We start from the raw sequence: 21487 nt of genomic DNA, 5'->3' as shown, positions 1-21487 counted from the left end.
ACTTGCCCCCCTCACAAATAGAGTTCTTCAATCATCACTGAACTGGAACTGAGACAGTAAACAAGCCACACTTTGATGGAGGCTTCTTAGCCATGTCTACCACTTGCTCCCCGTTACATTTACTCCATGACCAACACCCCAAACACGGATTTGGGTTCACTGCCTCTCTTCATTCACACTGACCAGTGTGGTCCCATTGATTACATTTTCTGTCTCTGCTTTTCCATCTAGAGTCTCTTTAGCATTTAAAGTGGGTGACCAAGTCTAGCTTTTTAGGAGTCCCAGAGCTAGGACACTGGTCTGAATACTTCAGGAACTCTCCTCTTGTTCCAAACCAGTAACTTCCCATGTGCCTCCTCTAGAGTTTAAGGTCTAAACATAGCATTCTATCTGCACACTCGCACACTTCACAGAACATGGCTCTACTACATTTCAAAATATTTTCAAGACTATGACAATACTCCGTAAGATCTGCTATTGTCAGTCAGCCTGAGCTGTGGTCCAATCTGCATGCTCTAAGTTCATTAGCAAAAACACATCTGGGCTGGGAGCTAAAATAAGGGAAACTTTTTGAGCTACAAACCTTGTCAGTATCAAGACATGGAAAAGAAGAGTTTGCACCAGCTCTCGCTCACAGGTACCTTGGAGTTCATCTTAAAAAAACAGCTTCAGGAAGGCAGAGGGAAGAGAGCGCTTGAGACACATCTAAGACCTCAGCCTTTGACTTAAGTGTCACTTCCAATCTTTCAGTGTAATGATGACTTTGCATTTTACATACTGTAAAATGCTTTCCCTAAATATGTGCCTCGCATGACCCTCCCAGAACTCCTCGAGGGTTTAATATTCTTATTTTAGTTAAAAGGAAAAACAATCACAGATATTAAGAGTCAGTGGAAACCAAAGACTGGCAGCCAGATATGTTTACAATTACAGCCCCTTCTCATAACCACCTTTTTCTTTTTTTTCCGGAGCTGGGGACCGAACCCAGGGCCTTGCGCTTGCTAGGCAAGTGCTCTACCACTGAGCTAAATCCCCAACCCTGCATAACCACCTTTTAAGATATGGAGGGAACTCAGAACACACTGGATTCTCTCAGTTTGCCATTAAATATCAGGTTGCTGCTAGGAACATAAAGCAGACAAGTAAGGGAGTGTGGGATAGTATATCATTCTGACAGAGATATTTCTTTTAAACTAAGACTGAATCTAAGAAGTTATTTCCAGAACCTATAAATCAATTTTAAAATCATCTTCTAGGTTTGCCGATAACACAGCACTGAAACATGCCTACAGAACACCACAGTCAGACTTTGTAAGTCGCACCTGGTTTGAAACAGGAGTAAGGGGGCTGTGTAAGACTTAGAACACTAGGTTGTGCTGAGAACCTTAGTAGAAAAATATTTGGAGCAATTCGTAGGATTCCCTTATTTCAGTCCTCCAACTATTTGAAGAATATGTCAACATGCAAAAATGTTATTATGAGAAATGATGCTGCAATTCTCCCCTTTGCATGGCTAGGTCTGCACAGGATATTTTTTTATTAGGTTTGGCAGAATAAGGCTGGAGTCAGACTTCACTCATTATTTCAAGATTTACTCTCATTCTTGGAATTCTTGTCAGGCGTCCTAGGCAAACAGTTTTTGTTAGAAGAACTGGTTGGCTCAGTAGTGTGAGTGCATAACCACGAGAAGGCTGTCCATATCTGTTCTCATTATTCTAGAACAAAGCACTGGTTTCAGCAGAACACTTCTGGAAACGTCAACTTGCCCACTCCAGCCCTAATCAAAACCATGAGACACATACTTTGCCCACGTCTTCATGAATCTTTTAGGAGGCTAAAGTTTGAAGGTTCCGAGTTGCTAATTTGTGCCCTTTCCCCACTTCACATGGTGACATCATTAACCTTACTGTGGCAAAATTAGAAGTGAAGCCTTCAGGAGGAAAAAAATTTCATGACTCAGATTTTGATGCCCTTATGATAAAGACTCTTTATCATGTGTGAACTCAAAAAGAAAATGGGCATGTACGACTCCAGAGGTATATTCTGTTTGGACAGTAAATCTATAGGCACCATGACTTTGGGCTTTCCAGCCTCTAGGATCATTAAAATACTTTTTAGTGATTTAGGCCAGTCAGTCTCTGGTGTTTTGTTACTGCAGTCCAAATTGATCAAGACACTGGTCTATTACAAAATTTGCTTGAAAATATGATTTCTTACCACATGCCCACATGTCCACTGGTTTTCCATAAGGATCTTTACGTAGGACTTCTGGAGAAAGATACCCAGGTGTGCCAGCAAAACCTAGGGAAAACAGATGCTCCTGAACCAGGGTTGGCATGACAACATCAGTAGAAAATGATCAACTAAGACAGGATGCTTTAGAGGACTTCTTTAACTGAAGATAAGCTCTGTTTCTCCTCCATGCAGCTTATTTAAAAATGTGTGTTTTTGTGAGTGTTTGAGTGTGTGCGCATTATTTTGAGTGTTTGAAACATTGCTTACATGGAAGTTCAAACTAAGTCTGTAAAAAAATAATAATGAGAAAACTGGGGGTAGATAAAACTAATCTTCTGCAAAAGGTGACACCTAAAGCCTATGAAAGTCACCTACAAAAGAGGAGGAAATAAATCTGTAAAAAAAAAAAAAGGAGAAAACAGAGTAGATTAGTTCTTTGCAAAAGGTGACATCTAAGTGCTTATGAAAGTCACCTATAAAGAGGAGGGCTGGACAACTACATGCTAGGACAAATGTAAAGCAAATATTCAGATATATGTTTTAAAACAATTATCATTTGGGCACAGGGTCACAAGGGTAGGGACAGGACTACCAGTAACTGAAGAACTCATTCTGAGAAGAAATAAGCCCAGAAAAATATCAGTTCAATGTGTACTAATAAATATCCAGGGTGTATTCACAGTTGCCAACCAAGTGGAGACCAGGGACGTTCGGATGAATCACCACTGAATGCTGACCAACAAGACCTCCAACTTCAGAAGACTGGAGTGAGGGCGTAGATGGCAAAGAAACTTTGTGTTATACAAAGTGGTTTAGAATCCAATAAGGAAAGCTTAAGCAGTAATGAAGTTTGTAACTAGACTCCAGTGGAAAATATTTTCTACTTCTGAAAACGAGTTTTCAAATAAAGAGTATTTAAAAATAACAAAGGTGACCATTTTCATTTGAGACTGATCCTTTAAAAGGCAAAAATGGAAAGTCTCTTTAAAAGAGCACTCAATCAGAGGTTCCTCTAACCATAAACCAGTAACTGAGGCTGAATTACCACGTTTGTTTATTGGGAGGTTGAGCATCCAAGGAACGACTCATTCCTCACATGACATGCAATGAGCTTATACTTACTCTCGGAAAAAAAAAAAAAACCCAACAAAACAAAGACATACAAGAGAGAAGATATATGACCGAGTTACTTCTCTAGAAAAATTAGATTAAATAAAAGCCAATGATTTCATTTTATTTTTATCTAATCCTCATTCATTGTATTACTCTTTTTCTCCTCTGTTTGGAAGGACATGGTGAAGCATGAGAAAGGACGCCAGGGCAGTGCCCCTCTGCACAGCTTAAGTTTTACAAGGCTTATCATTAATCCACTCAGGTTCCACTGCTTGAAGGTCAAGGATTACCTGAGGGCATAATGTGGTGTCATTGAGAAGTAGGGTGGGTACAATTGCTGCTAGAGGCCCCTCGATGCTCCTGGAATACTGTAGACCTCATAACCCTTTCTGCTGTGATCACCCCCTCCCAAGTCTTCAGGAATGACACAGAGAATACAATAAAAACTCATCTAAAGTTCGAAGGAAGACCCTTGTGCTTTCAGATTCCTCTCACACATCCAATGTGCTTTTGTTCTGAGCACTTGACCTGGCAAGCCCCTTTAAGGTCTCTCAGAAGTGACTGTCTCATTCCTGTAATGATGCTAATATTTGAGTCTTGGTTTTGTTTCATCATCATTCTCATTAGATGCATTAGATGTCTATATTTATCTCGGCCAGTTTCACTCTTTCATATGCGATCCATGTAGTCCATGATTAAAAAGTAGTAAACTTCCATTTGTCTTAAGTAACCAAGCCATATTAAACGGCCAAGAACAGCAGAGTTAATGACTTTCTCTTTGGATAAGACAAATTACTACATTACAATAAGAAACGAAGATCAAGCTAAGGATGGTAGCACACAATGTATAAAAATCTCAGTATTTGGAGCACTGAAGTCATAGGATTGTGAGTTCAAGACCAGCCCAGTCTATATAATGAGAGTTTGAATAAACAAATAAATACAAATATAAAATATATGAACCTTCACTCTGAGACTAAAATGTCAAGAAAATGTTATCATTCTTATTATTACTTAGAACCCCATCGCCTGAACTGTCAGTTGACTAGTCTAAATATTCTGAATCGTACATCCAAGCGCATGAATTTCAGGAAACCGTACATTGTACAATGACCTTGTGAATATAGCTTGCTGGAGCACAGTAGGCAAGGAGGCAAGGTCTTCTTCATCAGGAGATTTAGCTCCTAAGAATGTAGGACTGGTGTGTGTATGTGTGTGTGTGTGTGTGTGTGTGTGTGTGTGTGTGTATGTGTACATATATATATATATATATACATATATATATATATATATATATATATACATACACACTATCAACGTTAATAAGAATGTACTGTCTCCAGGGATAGCATGGCATTTACTGCAAAGAACGAATAGGAATATTAAAACAGACAACAAAGAAATAGAAATACCAACTGTTGGAAATATAGCTAATAGATTCTCTCCCCCACTTAATATTTAAAGTGAGAAGCATAATGGCCACTAAGTGAAGTAATTCTTCCATGAGGCAAGATCATGGTAGTAAGCCTCTGTTGCCCCAGCAGCACCAAAATGTTAAAAATCTATAAAACATACCATTTCCATCCAGTTAGGAGAAATGGGATATATGTATATGCTTCTGTGGTCATCTGTCTCATTTTAATTTTTATAATATCACCAAATGTACTCCATAGGATGTCAATTCTCACTGTTTTGGCCAGTATTCAAAGATATCTGGATTGGAGAGTGAAAAATGAATGAGAGAACCAAATACACGGAAGTAAAAGGGAGCAGGAAGTACACTAGTCTGCGTGTTCCGGGGGACAACCTCTGGTGCAGTTTCTCAGGTACCATCCATCTTACTCTGTGAGACAGCGTCTCTCAATGGTCTGGAGTTCACTCAGCAGTCATGGTGACAAGCCAGTGAGCCCATGATCCTGCTGTCTGCCTTTCTCCCTAGTTGTGGAGGTTATAAACATATCATCTCCGGATTAAACTTTAAAATATTATTTATTATTGCTATGAGGAGAGAGAGTACGTGCATCCACTACACACGTATGGAGACCATACTGCACACTTAAGCCCTGCTGTTAGTTCTCAGAATGGAATCCATTTTACCACAAACTATTTTTTCAAGTTTGAAAGACCCTTGTTTTCTCAATGTTTTTTCTTAAGTTACTTTCTCATTATAGAGCAATTTAGCATCAAGTCCAATGTCTTAAACTTAGTGAAGACACTGCTAAAGGACCTTCCTCCTATGGCTAGAGAATGGTTATAAGGAACTGGGAGTTCCAGTCTGGGACAGCACATTAGCAGGAAAGAGAGTAGCCCCACTTACCAAACCACGCCTGCTGGTCGCCTTGAACTTCTATGGCTAAGCCGAAGTCTGCCAGTTTCACAGCTGCTCCTTTGGATTTGCTAGCTAAAAGCAAATTCTCAGGCTTTATTTAGAAAGGGGGGGTGGAGACAGAGAGAGAGAGAGAGAGAGAGAGAGAGAGAGAGAGAGAGAGAGAGAGAGAGAGAGACTAAAGTGAGAATCTATTTTAAGTGACTACTTAAAATTGTCAACATTTGTACAAGATTAAACAGGGCGGGGCAGGGGGAGAGGGAAGGGGAGGGGATTGGGAAGCAAACTCATGCACTGTTGTCTCTCCTGGAGATTTCCATTCCTAAATCCCAGGGAAAGGATGGTTAGAGAATGGTAGAAAGCAATCCTGTCTGCAGGCTTCAGACAGACTCACTGGGCACTGCAAAGGCAACAGGGAAGGGTGCAGTTAGTAGGGCTGCTGTCTTCACCTGCTCACATGCCTTCAAGGACCACTCAAGGTGCACACTTGGCCAATGACAAGGACTTAGAAGCCAAACAGAGCACAGACAGTTTCAGCAGGAGAAAACCTGGCAAAATGATACCCAAAGTTGGACCAACCTACAGACATTTGGCAAAAGAAACTGCAAATTAAATCCCACTTGATTTTAAAGAGTTTGGATTCAAATGTCGTGATTTTGATTCCTCAATGTTTCCAAACAATTTCTGCACAGATTTTGGAGGCTGACTCTGAATTGTGTGTCAAAATGGCTGTCTTTAAGAATCTGTTTGTTCTTAAAGGCAGAAAGAGTATATTGTTTGCCAAATGTTATAGCTAGCTTTAAACAAAAATTTATAAGCCACTTTTTTACTATGTAATTTACATTTCTTTAAAGTGTGACTTAGACGTTATGCAGATATTTATTCTCCCACATAAAATACGGTGAGTTAGACACACTTTGCTTTGGTATCAATCATTGCTCAAGGACTGATAAATCAGTCTTTGGAATGAGGCTGTGTCTACACCATTGCTTCCCAACCAACATTTGAATTTTGAAGAAAAGCACCGAGTAAGAGCCTTCAATTTCCCTGGACTTCCTCATGGATTTTAATAAATAGAGTGGTTAGGAAAAGAGTATTGAGGATTATGTATGATGAAGCCTAGTCCACCCAGAGACGTCTGGATTGGACTGGGCTGGCATACACTCAGAAGACTGGTTCAAAGTCTTCCTGCTTTGTGGGGAAAAAGTGAATTTGGAGCCTATGTCTTGACCCACATGGTTGGGAAACAATGGCCGTCCCAAGCGCCAAAACTGTTCTCTGCAAATATAAATACTTTAGCAGCTAAATGATTTTGTTTGTCAGCTGACAGACAAGAAAAAGCTCACAGTTTTCATCAAGCTGACCACTTGTTAGAGTTGGCAATTTCGTGGGTTGTTTTGGACTTGAGTAAACACAGCCTAAACCAGTATTTATTAATTAAGCCAGCCATGCAAAACAGCAAAACCCATAAGCGGCACTTAGAGGAAATTAGGTTACATCTCTAAGAAATTAGAGTGTGAGCAAGCAAGTTTTAATTAAATACCAGAGGTCTTCAGGCCACTGCTGTTCACTGCCATCAGAGTCACTAATACTATGACCACGGAAAATGTAAAAGGACCTTCGGAGCGTCTCAGGGCTCAAGTGTGGTTTGGAAGCACCTTTACGTCAAACACAGCATTTAATTTGGAGTTTGAGACGAAGATGTTTGAAGGATGTAAAAGTGCCCTATGCTGATGATGTAACTTTTATTAGGAGCTAATGTTTGAAACTAGAACTCTGATGTTTATCAGTGTGCTAAGGTCCTTAATCAGGATACATTTGTTCACTTCTGAAATTTGAATTTCACAACCAATATTTGTGATCTACTCACTTTCTATTATCTGATTTAATCGATATAATTATCCATAATTGCATAAATAAGTAACTTGGACCAAGTACATTGAACTGTAGGCAAGAGTTGATTCTCCTCCTTTGGAAATTTTACATTCCAGAGAACTGAGATATCAGAAATGTCTGCTATGATGCATCTAATTTAATTTGCCAACCACAGACTCATTCGCAGAATGGGTTTCAATCACTTAAGGAATCATGATCATTTTTAGGACCTTTGAGTCTAATGGAATAGAAGTTACTTGAACAAATGCCACTGTTATTAGTGAGTAAGCTCTTTTAAATTTTAATGTGCTTTTACTCTTATAGATAGACTGAAAAGCTTCTGCACAGGGCTTTATGCACAAGACCCATAAAAACCAAGTCTTAGGTATTCAGGGGAAAAAAAGAGATGCCTTAGAGTTTAATTACTCATGGCCTTTGAATGACTAGGGCAGTATTCATAGCTAGAAATGACCTAGAAGGTCTTACTCCAGGATCTGTGAGCCATCCAAAAAAAATTATAGGAATCCATTGAGACGTGAGTTTCACCTGACGCCCATGAAGACTGTTCAGCAGAGGCTACGCATGGGAGAAGGTGGGCCTACCTCTAAAGGATGGGATACATTTTAAAATTAAGAGCATTGTGAAAACATTGTATCTGTGAATATCATGTAGGCAAACATAACATAAAGAATATGGGATGGAAGCTGAAAAGTTATAACAGCTGTTAATTTTATTAAAGGAATCTGCTTTTTAATATTTCATACTAAGATGGCTTCAAGTGGCTACCTCTAATAAAACCCTTAATATATATCACACACACTTTACTTCTGTAGAGTTTCTTTCTACTCTAGAGAAAGGCCAGTTGGAATAATTTTTCTATCATGGTCTGTTAGGTTGCGGAAGGCTAACTCACTAATAGTTTCTAAGGAAACATTTAGTCGGCACTGGCACATATGTTTTGGATATCTACCACTCCTAATCTTCAACATGAAACTATATTATTGTACCATATATGTCCATTGCTGAGTGGTTCAAACTTTGAATGCCCAAGAAAGAAATGTATTTGTGACTAGGTTACACCAAGTCAGAACAAATCGACTACTGATGACTGCATGGTTGCCTCCTTGAGAAGGATCGCCACCATGTGCCATTTGATACTATCCCATTGTTTTGACAGTCTGTCATATTCTAGGATGGATGTGACAGGCAGAATCAGAAGCACAGACCTTCCGACCCACCTGCATGGGAACACAGACTGAGTAACATGAGAGAACTGTGCAGAATGATGATGCAGAAGAGAAATGTGAACTCAAGGTTCATGTGCTGAGTCTCTCTCTGATCGCACCCTGTTCATTGCCTGTTCATTTCCCTCATCTCTCCAACAGTATTATGAGGCTACACATTATGTTTCCTGACAATCTCTAGTTGATTTGTATCATAAGAACACCATATTTTGTAGGGATGCTATATAAATAATGATTAGGTATTACATTCCCCTATCATTTCAACGTGCAGAAACATTTTCAATCCTGGATGCATGTTCAAAACTGAAGAAATGTTTAGATTAATTCCGATGTTAGACTGCAGATTGTGCAGTGATCTCTACCCTCTAACAATGCAGCCAGTTTTTAGGTTGGTTTTTAAATAGATTCTCCTGACAGTCTCATACACAGGTTCCTTCCCCACCCCATTGCTTCTTAATGGTGCAGGATTTTCCATGACATCTGGTCTTGGTGTCAACAACCATTTATAGCACATCAGCTGCAAAGAGCAGCAACTGTACAAGTTTGTTCTATGTTTCATATGGAGATAAAAGCAATAGCTTTCAGGATGATATAAAGATGTTAAGATTGTTAAAATACCTTAAAGGACTATAGCAAGTTATGGAGCCACCCTTAGAACTGGTGGAAATTTGGAATAGAATAAAAAGTCTCAAGTCCCAGTTTATAAAGGTAGATGTTATCCCAGAAGAAAAGTCCAGTACATGTTGCCATGTTGCTGGATTTCTTAATTTCTCCATCTTTTGGAGCACATAGGTGTGTGTGTGTGTGTGTGTGTGTGTGTGTGTGTGTGTTTGTGTGTGTGTGTGTGTGTGTGTGTGTTTATTCACCTGTACACAAAGAGGACAATATGGAGTACTTTGTTCTATTATGTTCCACTTTTGTGATGGAGTCTACCACTGAGCACAGAGTGAGTCCTTGAGATCCTCCCGTTCCTGCCTCCCCATGTATGATCCCAGGAATGCTGTTCCAGGCTTTTATTTGGGCCTTTGGGATCCAGAATCAGTTCTTCATGTTCTGGCAGCAAGCACTGTACCCACTGAGACATTTCCTCAGCCCCATGACTCTTTTTTTATATATTGGTTCCTATGGTGGCTTGAATGAGAGTAGCTCCCCCTCCCCAGACTTGTAGATTTGAATATCTGATCAACAAGAAGTGACACCATTTGAAAGGATTAGGAGGTGTGGCATTATGGGAGAAAGTGTGTCACGGAGTGGGCTTTGAGGTTTCAAAACGCCCATTCCAAGTGCAGAGTCTCTCTTTTCTTGATGCCTACGGATTTGGGTGTAAAACTCTCAGCTCCGTGTCCAGCCCCATGTCTGACTGAATGCCACAATGCTCCCCACCATGATAACAATGGACTACACCTTTGTGAAGTAAGCCAGCCCTAATTAAATGCTTCCCTTTATAAGAATTCCTGTAGTCATGCTATCTCTTTCCAGCAATAGAACACTGAGTAAGACAGTACTCACATTCCACTCTGATGGTATAAAATGGTTTGTTTTCATAAAATAGTCTATTTAGTAGGTACTTTAAGAAACTCTTGAAATAATCAAAAATGATTGCCACCTACATCTAAATAAAATAAGGGAGAATTTAGGAAACATAATCTTAATCTCAAGTGTTTAATTAGCATTGTCTTTATTATGGAGTTAATCTGGAAAAATGCAATGTGCACATGAGCACAAGTCACAAGGATGGTTTGGTACACATGAAATCATTGTTTATATGCTAAAACTCAATCACTAATAACATATGTGTCAAATGAGCGATTTACTGTTAACATTTTTATTATAATAATATCAACTGATTTCATTGTGACAGATTATTTGATTGTTAAATTCCCCTAGATACTATTTATAGTAAATTTAAAAGTCTTTCAAAAATTCTTTTTCCTTTATTTTAAAATCTCAGTAATCCAAACAGAAGCTAACTATTCTCTGCTTTGAGATGTCTTATGCCACATTTTCTTTTGCAGGGAAGATGTGAGCAAAGGTCCTAGGAATGAACTAAATAGAATTTTGCACAAGCCGAAAGCTTGAAGGCCATGTTCCATTCCTGCACTGGTCAGGCAGTTTTAGCTCCCATTCCTTCATTTGTTTTATATGAGAGGATTCCTGCTTGTTTGTTTGTTCGTCTGTCTTATAGGAATGAATTCCTGAGTTCATGTACTGAGATCAGGGAACTTCTGGGTGACATATACACTTGAGTTTTCGATCAGGAAACCATATTTCTGATATCATGCACAGGCAGGCAGATTCATTAGAGCGCCACACCCCACTCCTGTCTCTTAATGTCTATTGTGAGCACACCTTGCTGAGTTGAGTGAAAGATGCAGACTGTAACTGGAGTGACTGTGCCTACAGCCACTGCTTCTCAGCAGCCTCACACACCCTAGACACACAGTAAATGATAGAATGGCCCTAATGGATTGGCTTTTCACATACAGTCCTTCTAAGATAGCTTGAAAAATGTTCTGCAGAAATGGTTGTCCTTTAAGCTCTTATCCAAAGACAATTCTGAGGAACACAGGACAAACAACTTTGTAACTATTAAAAATTAGAATTCACAATGTAATATGTCTACTACGCAGAGCTAACAAAAAAATTATTGAATGCTTTCATCACTCCTGCTCTCTGAAAATTACTTTCTTTCTACTCCAATCATAAGTTTTAATGAGGTAGTCATAAACATCTCCAAAATTAAAGTATCTGTTTATTATCTATCTATCTATCTATCTATCTATCTATCTATCTATCTATCTATCATCCATCTATCCATCAATCCAACCTATCTGATATCCTTCTATCTAGTCACCCATTTGCCCTTCATGCATCTGTTTACCTCGCTACATGATGATTTTTCTATTCCTTACTACTCAGAAAAGAGGCCATTATGAGAGCAGCTCTACTGAGGGATACACAGGGCTTTACTTTTCATTCAATTGTGTCATGACACTTTCTACTTACCCAACCACACTATCATCTAATCATTACTGTTAGAATCTCTAATCCTATCTAGATATCAATCAATGGCCCCACTACTGGATACATAAAATATTGTTGGACGGAAAACACATGTCCAGTGAGAACGACCAGGTGGTATCTATCTCCTCTCTCAATCTGGAGCCGTCTCCTGGTTCTTTTCCCCAGTTTGCCTGCTGTGCCTTAGTTTTTGATTCTGCATACTTATTATAATTTTGTATCTTATAGATTCTAGAGGTTGGCAGTTAACCAAGTATTTGAAATAGTGAGTGTTATTGTATTGTTCTTTTAAGGTATAGTTATCCTTTTTATGGGTAATCTATTAAAATTGATTTTAATTATAAATGTGTTTTATATACATTTATTCTTTTGTTCTCGCTTTATCTAAGTTGAAGAAGTATGTTTCAAGCCTTGGTTAGGTTACGCTTCTCTGCTAGACGCTGTGGAGCCAGTCACATAGCTGTTGGTATAGGAGTACCCGAAAATGAACAGCAGCCCTAAGTGACAGTGATAATAAACATATTCCTGCCTATGCTTTTGTTAAATGAACTAAACTACATGCACTCAGTGTCTGAATTCTATGTGCACTAACGTATGAGTCAGGATAAAGAAATACAAACAGAAGGTGTAGGAACTGTAAGGGAAGCTTGCTTTGAAGTCTGGTGATGAAGGCCTTTAGATTTAGTACAATGGTAAATGCGGAACTTCTAGCATGCATTCATTTTGTAAAAAAGCCACACAATGATGCCAGGGGTTTAACACCTACACATGCATACAGTGCCTTTATTGGACAAGTTGTAATCTATTGTGAAGTCTATTAGTACGATTAGGAAGTGGTCTACAGACAAGCACTGAGAAGCAGACTCTGTAAGTCTGTCCAAGTTATCAACTTGATAAAACTGGTAGGCGGTTCCAGAGACTACAGTAAGTGCTCCCAAAAGTCTGTCTCCAGCCTTCCTGAAGATCAGACAGATAGGAGGAGAAACCAGGGTACATGGCACCCCAGTTCTCATAGTAAAACTTGCCTGGATTTTTCATTACTGAGCATAGACTTTATGTCAGAAAACTCTTTCTTTCACGGTCAGTGTTCCAGGCCACTGACTTTGATTTTCAAGTTCTAGTTTAGGTAGGGCTTAGCTAAGGCTGTTCACATAACAGGAAACCCATGTCCGGATCCCGTAACATATGCCATAAAATCAAGGGAAGAGAACTACTTGCTATGTTTGGCTTCAGAACACACATATGGTCACATCAGTGCAGTCAAATGCTTCATGTGTGTGTTAGAGTTTCTGATGAAACAGCATGAACAGCATGCCTGCCCAAGCCACCAGATGAGTAAGAAGTCCAGTGGGTGCTGACAGGTAACAGGGCTTCTGACTGCTCACTCTCATGGCCGCTAATGAAGTTTTGACCTGGTTGGCCGGATAGGACTTTTCAAAGGCACATACATTGCTTTTCTTTACCCTAATAGGTATATGTTGTCAGTGTTAGAAAGTGTGTGATACTCTATCTGACTCACCCAAAGAAAATGCCCTCAACCATAGCTTTGCTCGTTACACCGCAAAATCCCAAAATCAACTGAAATTAAAAAAGATTCTGGAAAACCAAGTCGATGTTCTGGTAAAAATCACACCTTCGCATAATAACACGAGATATGTTGATGCATATTCTCATTGAATATGAAGTAAAATTACAGATTTGCAACTTATGACAGTGTCAGAAGTGTGTGTGTGTGTGTGTGTGTGTGTGTGTGTGTGTGTGTGTGTGTCTGTGTCTGTGTCTGTGTCTGTGTCCATGTGTGTGAGGGGTGGGGGACGGTGTTCCAGGTCCTTTTGCTGAACACTAAGCCTGTGTCCTGGTGCCAGGACAGGCTGGCCTTGCAAACAAAGAACCCAAACTACAACACCCTGTGCAGTGCATCAGCTTCCCTCCTGCACCCTGTGGCTTTATTTCATTTACTGTCTTAGGCGTCATTATTTCTCAAAAATATCAGAAGTAAACCTAAAATGTGAGCAGATTGGAAGAGAAAATTAGTGGAAGTCTCCCCGAGCCTGTCTCATTCCAAATGACCTAAAGCCTTCTTGTTCTCAGTGGTAACTGAGTAAACTCCTAACAAGTTAGTGGGCTCCCACTGAAAAAATATAGACCTGTGTTTTATATGCTTGATCCGATACAATCTTTTTCCTTCTTTATTTTTAGGAGATCTTAGTATCTTGGCCCTTAGAAATGCAAATAAAAGAATCAAGAAGCCTACATCCCTAGAATTCCAAGAATCAATGGCAGGGGATGGACTTCAGAATTCAAAATGGCACTTAATCACGGAACCTAAGCTATGTTTATAGTTTTCAAAATTATTTATATAATGGTAGGTGTACAGAATAAATGTAAAATATCATGTTTGATCAACGTGTAGAGGAAATCATAAATCTTAAATTCTATGCCCATTCCATGGGGTATGGAAATAAAGCAAGTTATTTGTTGTTAAGGTTAGGGAACTATTTCTTTCCAAAAGGCAGGGATTTATCAGTCTTGAGGATATGTTAGGAGGTGAACTGAGGCTGTGGTGCGGGGGAGCACTTGGATTCATGTGTTGGACCACATCCACACAACTGTGTTGCTTGAATGATTGCCTTCCTGGGCATAACTGCGACTGAACAGTCATTAGAAACTGTGTGACTCTTTCTTCATCCTCTCCAATAGCTTTACTCACCTTCAGGTCCCGATGGACTACGCCCATCTGATGGCAGTGTAGCACAGCCTCCAGGATCTGCTGAATGCAATGACTGCATGCAAACACCAGGGGCGTGTGTTAGTTCCCAAGCTTACACTCACTGTCTGTATACCCTCAGAGAGACCGGGTTAAAGAGCAAAGCTAGTGGACAACTAGTGCTGTGTTTTAGCTCCTTCAGTCATAGAAACACATTGCTCAAGGAGAGTGACTACTACCTCAGAACAGTGAGGATATGACTGGCTGTGAGCCACGATGTGGACAATATCATTTTGTTCTGGAGCTCATTTCCTGGTTATAAATTCTTCCAGGAAGTGAACAGGAACAGGAATGTTATCTCTGTAGTTGTGGTCTGTTATCACTTCATACACATAAACTCTTTGCCAATCCTTTCCCATTTTTCAAGTATGGTTCTAAAATTCCCGTTAGCACACAAGGCACCATTAGGTTTAAATGAGGATGCATAATGATTTTGTTTTTGACCATCGTGACCTTCTTGTGCTGTGTGTAGTCTGGCAGGCAGTCGTTACCCTTTGCCTAGGGTTCGTCAGGCTCAAGTGAGCAATGTGCAGCCAGTCGTCCTGCTTCAGCAACCCATGGTCTCAGAACAGAAGTGGTGTTTAAATCTACAGGCGGACATACATCACAGGCCAAGTTCATTCCAGACCAATGCTGGACAGTTCAGGAAAGCCTGCCCTCAAACCGACTGTGGTAATTTATTGCTTGGAAACGTAGCGTGTTGGACTGACGTGGTTCTTCCCTTCCTGCTATGATGTATATGTAGCCTGTAGACGAGCAAACTGAAGAGGCATCATGCATTGTTCATTAGTCATGTCAAGAGGGAGTTGGAAAGGCATTTTAAACACCATTTTAAATACCCCCCCGACCTCTGCCCTCTCCCCAGAAGAATAAAACCAAAGAAACTTCTTTGATTCACACTTATGGACTCCATATACTGACCTTCAGGTCCCTGTGAACTATGCCATTTAGGTGACAATGATTTACACTCTCTAGAATCTGTTGTATACAATGACTGCAAAGATACAAGGGCAGAATGGAAGGGAGAACATTTTAAAGGCACATAATCACATCGGATACAAAATAAAACGAAGGTTCCAACAAAACGAAACAAAACAAACGAACAAAATTATATTCATTCACACTTTTCTTAGCTTTACGCCAGCATTAAATAACGTTGAATAAAGCTAATTCTGATTTTTTACTAAAATGACATCCAACACAGAATTTGTGACATATTCAGACAAAACAATTTAAGCTGTGCTTCCTCTTGTGGGTCTACAAATTCAATCATATGTGAGAGAAGTTCAGGTTCATATTCGGAAAGAAAATTTGATGGCTTAGTTCCCAAAATGGTCTGGGAAGGTTATCTGGAGACGTCAAATTTCCATGTTTGTCATACACAATCTAAACTGTTTAAGATCTGAGGTCACAAGTAAATAGGTTTAAATGAGAGGGTAAACACAGATGAAGTGGTGGGTGGAACAGGGATTTAAAAAAAAAAGAGGAAGGACACACGTACCAGGGATTTAGAAGGGATGCTTCCTGCACAACACGGGGATGAGAAAATGAATGCGAGCTCCAAGAGGAGGCAGGGGGTCAAGAGTTGACCCAGGACATAAAGTAATGCCTCTCACTGTAAGAAGACTCTGGGGAGGCTCCAAGGAGCTTGCAAGTAAGTTTAAGGTCCTCTGGGGACTGGTAATTGTTAAATCGATTTCCCCATACTTTAGTGAAAGACTTATTTTACTTATTACCATGTTAAAAGGCACCACCGATGCTATTCTTATGAGAAGCTTCTGATATCAACTCTGATAATTAAATTAGAGGAAAACTTTTGCCTGGCAGTCACAAGTCCCCAATAAAGCTGTCACCTGACACACAATAGTGCAGAACACACCACACTGACAACTTTTTGTACACATTGACTGTGTGGTTCAAACCCAAGTACAAGCAAAGAAGCATTTGCGAAAAGCTCACAACCTGATAACATTTTCAGCTCGTTGTTTGTAACATGATGACATTCTACAGGAAACTACTGAACTGGATAAAAGCAATCACGGTCTCACTTTTAACAATACAAAGATCAAAACACTCATGATGATTGTGACTCTTTGGCTCCAAATTGGTTGGTAGGGCCACTAAAGCAGCCCCACTGGAGTGTGTCAAAGTGCATAGATTATTTAATTATTACCTGTTATTTTTAACGGTGTGGTTCTTTTATCTCAATGGGAACACCACACGCTGTCTTTAAAATATCTCTGTTTAATTTAACCTTAAAATCAACATACTTGGCCTATGACAAAAATTAAAAAATTAATATTAAATTAACCATACCATTCTTTATTAGCAAGGAGAGGTTTCATGCCTAAGTTCTTGAGGGTTAAAGTAAACAAAGCTTTTAAAGATTGTGAGGAGACAGCCTCTTCATGGTCATATCTGGCAGTAGAATTATTCTTCATTTCATGTGGGATACTTACCCTAATTTTTTTTCTAGGATGAGTTTCCCAACTATTACTGGCATACATATGAAGTGGCAAAATCTGTGGGATTTGTTCTGTTTTCTACACTGTGTGCCAGCATTTAAAATAGTCTCCGATTCATTTCAACCACAAGTTTTCAAAAAACATGTTTATCAAAACTTAAAAAGGTAAAATAGATTAAATTTCCTCTCCATGTCCTTTTACTTTTTAGACTTACTTACTTTATTTTATGTGGTTGAGTGTCTGTGTGCATGTGGGTATGTGTGCATGAGGACTTGGTGCTCACAGAAGTCAGAAGACAGCATCTGATCCCCTGTAACTGCAGTCACAGATAGCTGTGAGCCACTATGTGGGTTGTGGGAAATAAGCCTGGGTCATATACAAGAGCAACCAGTTCTCTTAACTCTACAACTGTCTCTCCAGCCCCTAACTTACCGTCTTCACTGATATTGTGATTAAAATCATTGCCCACCCTTAACAAATGGGCAAACAGCTGTTTCAAAACTGTTCTAGGTCCCTTTCCTGGGAGCAAATGTGATGATTTTAAAAGTAAGGATTTACTCATCGTAGCACAGGCCAGACAGAATTTGCCTCTAACAACAAAATGTCCATTACAGATTACACTGTAGTCAGATACAGTCAAATGTACAGAACACCATAAACACTAGTATCAGGCCAAGAAAATGTAGTGGCATAAAGCCAAGAAAAGATAGAAACTGAAAGCTGGGCTCTTTGAAAAGTAATTTTTTTACTCCTCCCCCCCCCCTTTTTTTATTAATTTCAGGCAGTGTTTCAACTCTATAGCACAGCCTGGAATTCTTGCCCTTCTGGCCTCCACCTCTAAGAGGCTGGATGTATAGGCAGGCACCACACTTAGGTCAAAGGTGAGCTTTTACACAGCCTGTGTTACTCTGGAGGAACTTCAGCATCAGCTGAGTGCCACTGAGGGTCGCTATAGGCTACACCTTTGAGCAGCCTGGAGAGGGGTAGAGATGGGGGCAGATGGCCAATGATTTAACTTTCAAATAATTATGTTGAGTTCATTGCTCCTCATTAGATTTTTCACCACAAGTGAAAATTATAGAATATAGAAGCAGAATGAACACTATCAAGTCTAAGTAGGTCAAGGTAAGTAGATTAATAACCCCCTTTTTTTTTCCTCCAAAAGGATCTTTGAGTTGCCTAGGAAATCTAAAATTAGATAAAATGCTAGCCCTCTGTGAAATTTCCACGAGCCTCTTGCTAACTAACAAAACTGGCAAGTTACTTGTGAACCCTCAGAAATAGTAAGGTAAATGCTTTTCACATCTGCCTTTCATCAGTTATAATGAGATGTCCAAAGTGCTACATGCCAATAGTAACACTATAATGGGGCCATTGAGGCCTTCTGCGGTCTAGTCCTCCTTGCTGACTAGACACATGTGGTCCTGCAGCAGAGCCTCCTGTCATGAGAGCAGTGCTCTGCTCCACTGGTACAACAGCCATGGTGGCGAGTAAGCCTTCAACATGGCTCACTCGGGTGGAAATCTACTGAAAGTAAGACAGTTTTTCTTTTCTCTAAAAGTTATTCTGGAGCTCTGTGAAGAGAGAAACTTCCCTGATGAAAAACTTATCGTAAAGAGAAGTTCAAGAGGGTAGTGTGAGACTCGCAAACACTGGGCCATGATGTACTGAAACTAACACATATGTCCATAGAGTAAGTGTCACCGGTGAGAAGGATGAGTCTCCGTCTTGCTCAGGGCAAGTCACTTACCTGGCATCAGCCTCACTGTAATATTCTCTTGCCACTATGTCTTCAAAGAGTTCGCCACCAGTAACTCTGTGAATAAAAGAGGGACACATTTAAAAACGACAGAAATGAATTAGGTATCAGTACGTTTGATGTGTTCATATGGACTTCTTTTCCTCATTCTGTTTCTCAATAATAAGTTAAACATAACTGTTTTGAGACATTATGACGTTTAGTTTCTTAGCACTCAGATTTATATTATCAATAGATCCAAAGGTCACAAATTTTCCATATATAATAAATACACACAGAAAAACCTTCTACATGAAATGGTTTCTAAGGAAGTCATCATTTTAGTTTTATAGATATTGATTGAGGTCTGACAAAATATATGGCATAGATTAGCAACATTTTATAAACAAAGATATGCACATAGACGCTAACTAGGTAGGTTAAAAGTAGTTCGGAAGTCTGTTATGTTTCTGTGTATCTCTTCAATTTCGTGTGTCTATCCTTAACATGTAATGTTTTTCCTTTGGAAAGAAGCACAAAGATATAATTTTCTAAAAAGTGTGAGGTCATATAACATTGATAAATAAACCATATTTTTCATATTAAATCAAGGCCATTTCTTAATACTGGAAATATTTCTTCCTCTTTAATACAGCTAATAGTTATTATATTTTTGTATGGATACACACACATTTGTATGTTGTAGGTTAATTCTAGAAGAAAAATCCTTACTAGTAAATTGCCAGGTTAAGGATCCATGCTTATCACCCTGTACAAAGCTTAAGTCCAAGTGGATCAAGGACCTCCACATCAAACCAGACACACTCAAACTAATAGAAGAAAAACTAGGGAAGCATCTGGAACACATGGGCACTGGAAAAAATTTCCTGAACAAAACACCAATGGCTTATGCTCTAAGATCAAGAATCGACAAATGGGATCTCATAAAACTGCAAAGCTTCTGTAAGGCAAAGGACACTGTGGTTAGGACAAAACGGCAACCAACAGATTGGGAAAAGATCTTTACCAATCCTACAACAGATAGAGGCCTTATATCCAAAATATACAAAGAACTCAAGAAGCTAGACCACAGGGAGACAAATAACGCTATTAAAAAATGGGGTTCAGAACTAAACAAAGAATTCACAGCTGAGGAATGCCGAATGGCTGAGAAACACCTAAAGAAATGTTCAACATCTTTAGTCATAAGGGAAATGCAAATCAAAACAACCCTGAGATTTCACCTCACACCAGTGAGAATGGCTAAGATCAAAAACTCAGGTGACAGCAGATGCTGGCGAGGATGCGGAGAAAGAGGAACACTCCTCCCTTATTGGTGGGGTTGCAGACTGGTACAACCATTCTGGAAATCAGTCTGGAGGTTCCTCAGAAAATTGGACATTGAACTGCCTGAGGATCCAGCTATACCTCTCTTGGGCATATACCCAAAAGATGCCCCAACATATAAAAAAGACACATGCTCCACTATGTTCATCACAGCCTTATTTATAATAGCCAGAAGCTGGAAAGAACCCAGATGCCCTTCAACAGAGGAATGGATACAGAAAATGTGGTACATCTACACAATGGAATATTACTCAGCTATCAAAAACAACGAGTTTATGAAATTCGTAGGCAAATGGTTGGAACTGGAAAATATCATCCTGAGTGAGCTAACCCAATCACAGAAAGACATACATGGTATGCACTCATTGATAAGTGGCTATTAGCCCAAATGCTTGAATTACCCTAGATGCCTAGAACAAATGAAACTCAAGACGGATGATCAAAATGTGAATGCTTCACTCCTTCTTTAAAAGGGGAACAAGAATACCCTTGGCAGGGAAGAGAGAGGCAAAGATTAAAACAAAGACTGAAGGAACACCCATTCAGAGCCTGCCCCACATGTGGTCCATACATATATAGCCACCCAATTAGACAAGATGGATGAAGCAAAGAAGTGCAGACCGACAGGAGCTGGATGTAGATCGCTCCTGAGAGACACAGCCAGAATACAGCAAATACAGAGGCGAATGCCAGCAGCAAACCACTGAACTGAGAATAGGTCCCCTATTGAAGGAATCAGAGAAAGAACTGGAAGAGCTTGAAGGGGCTCAAGACCCCATATGTACAACAATGCCAAGCAACCAGAGCTTCCAGGGACTAAGCCACTACCTAAAGACTATACATGGACTGACCCTGGACTCTGACCCCATAGGTAGCAATGAATATCCTAGTAAGAGCACCAGTGGAAGGGGAAGCCCTGGGTCCTGCTAAGACTGAACCCCCAGTGAACTAGACTGGTGGGGGGAGGGTTGGGAGGGGAACACCCATAAGGAAGGGGAGGGGGGAGGGGGATGTTTGCCGGGAAACCGGGAAAGGGAATAACACTCGAAATGTATATAAGAAATACTCAAGTTAATAAAAAAAAAGAAGAAAAGAAAAAAAAGGATCACCTATTAAAATTGTGGGGACAAGGGAAGGCGAGCTGCCTTCCAAAATGGTTTACCGCCAGATTGGGAAGATGCCCAGAGGCTATATCATTCCTAGTATTTGTTATCAACAAGTGAACATGTCTATCTAGTGCAAAAATGGTATCTCATATACGTATGAATGCTTTTACTCTTGGTGGGGTGGGTCTCATATTAGTATTTATGTGTGACCCCTTCCTCCGTTACACGGTGTCTGGGTTGTAAGAGAATG

The 21487-nt window shown here is 39.8% G+C and overlaps 1 protein-coding gene across 50 annotated transcripts in view; it reads right to left on the bottom strand.

Moving 5' to 3' along the window:
- Positions 1–21487, bottom strand: part of Camk2d (calcium/calmodulin-dependent protein kinase II delta) — a 263664-nt gene that overhangs the window by 69782 nt on the left and 172395 nt on the right. For 31 of the 50 annotated variants that reach the window (XM_087615825.1, XM_087615830.1, XM_087615883.1 and 28 more), the window contains 4 exon segments: positions 18797–18862; positions 15503–15575; positions 5666–5768; positions 2218–2301 (listed from right to left, as the gene is read on the bottom strand). In XM_087615825.1, the coding sequence (XP_087471951.1) occupies positions 2218–2301; positions 5666–5768; positions 15503–15575; positions 18797–18862 (326 nt within the window). 50 annotated transcript variants of the gene reach the window in all.

This window comes from Rattus norvegicus, chromosome 2 (assembly GCF_021556685.1).
Source record: "Rattus norvegicus strain SHRSP/BbbUtx chromosome 2, alternate assembly SHRSP_T2T, whole genome shotgun sequence".
Lineage (NCBI taxonomy): Eukaryota > Metazoa > Chordata > Mammalia > Rodentia > Muridae > Rattus > Rattus norvegicus.
Note: the sequence above shows the minus strand (reverse complement) of the source record. Positions and strands in the feature narration are given on the sequence as shown.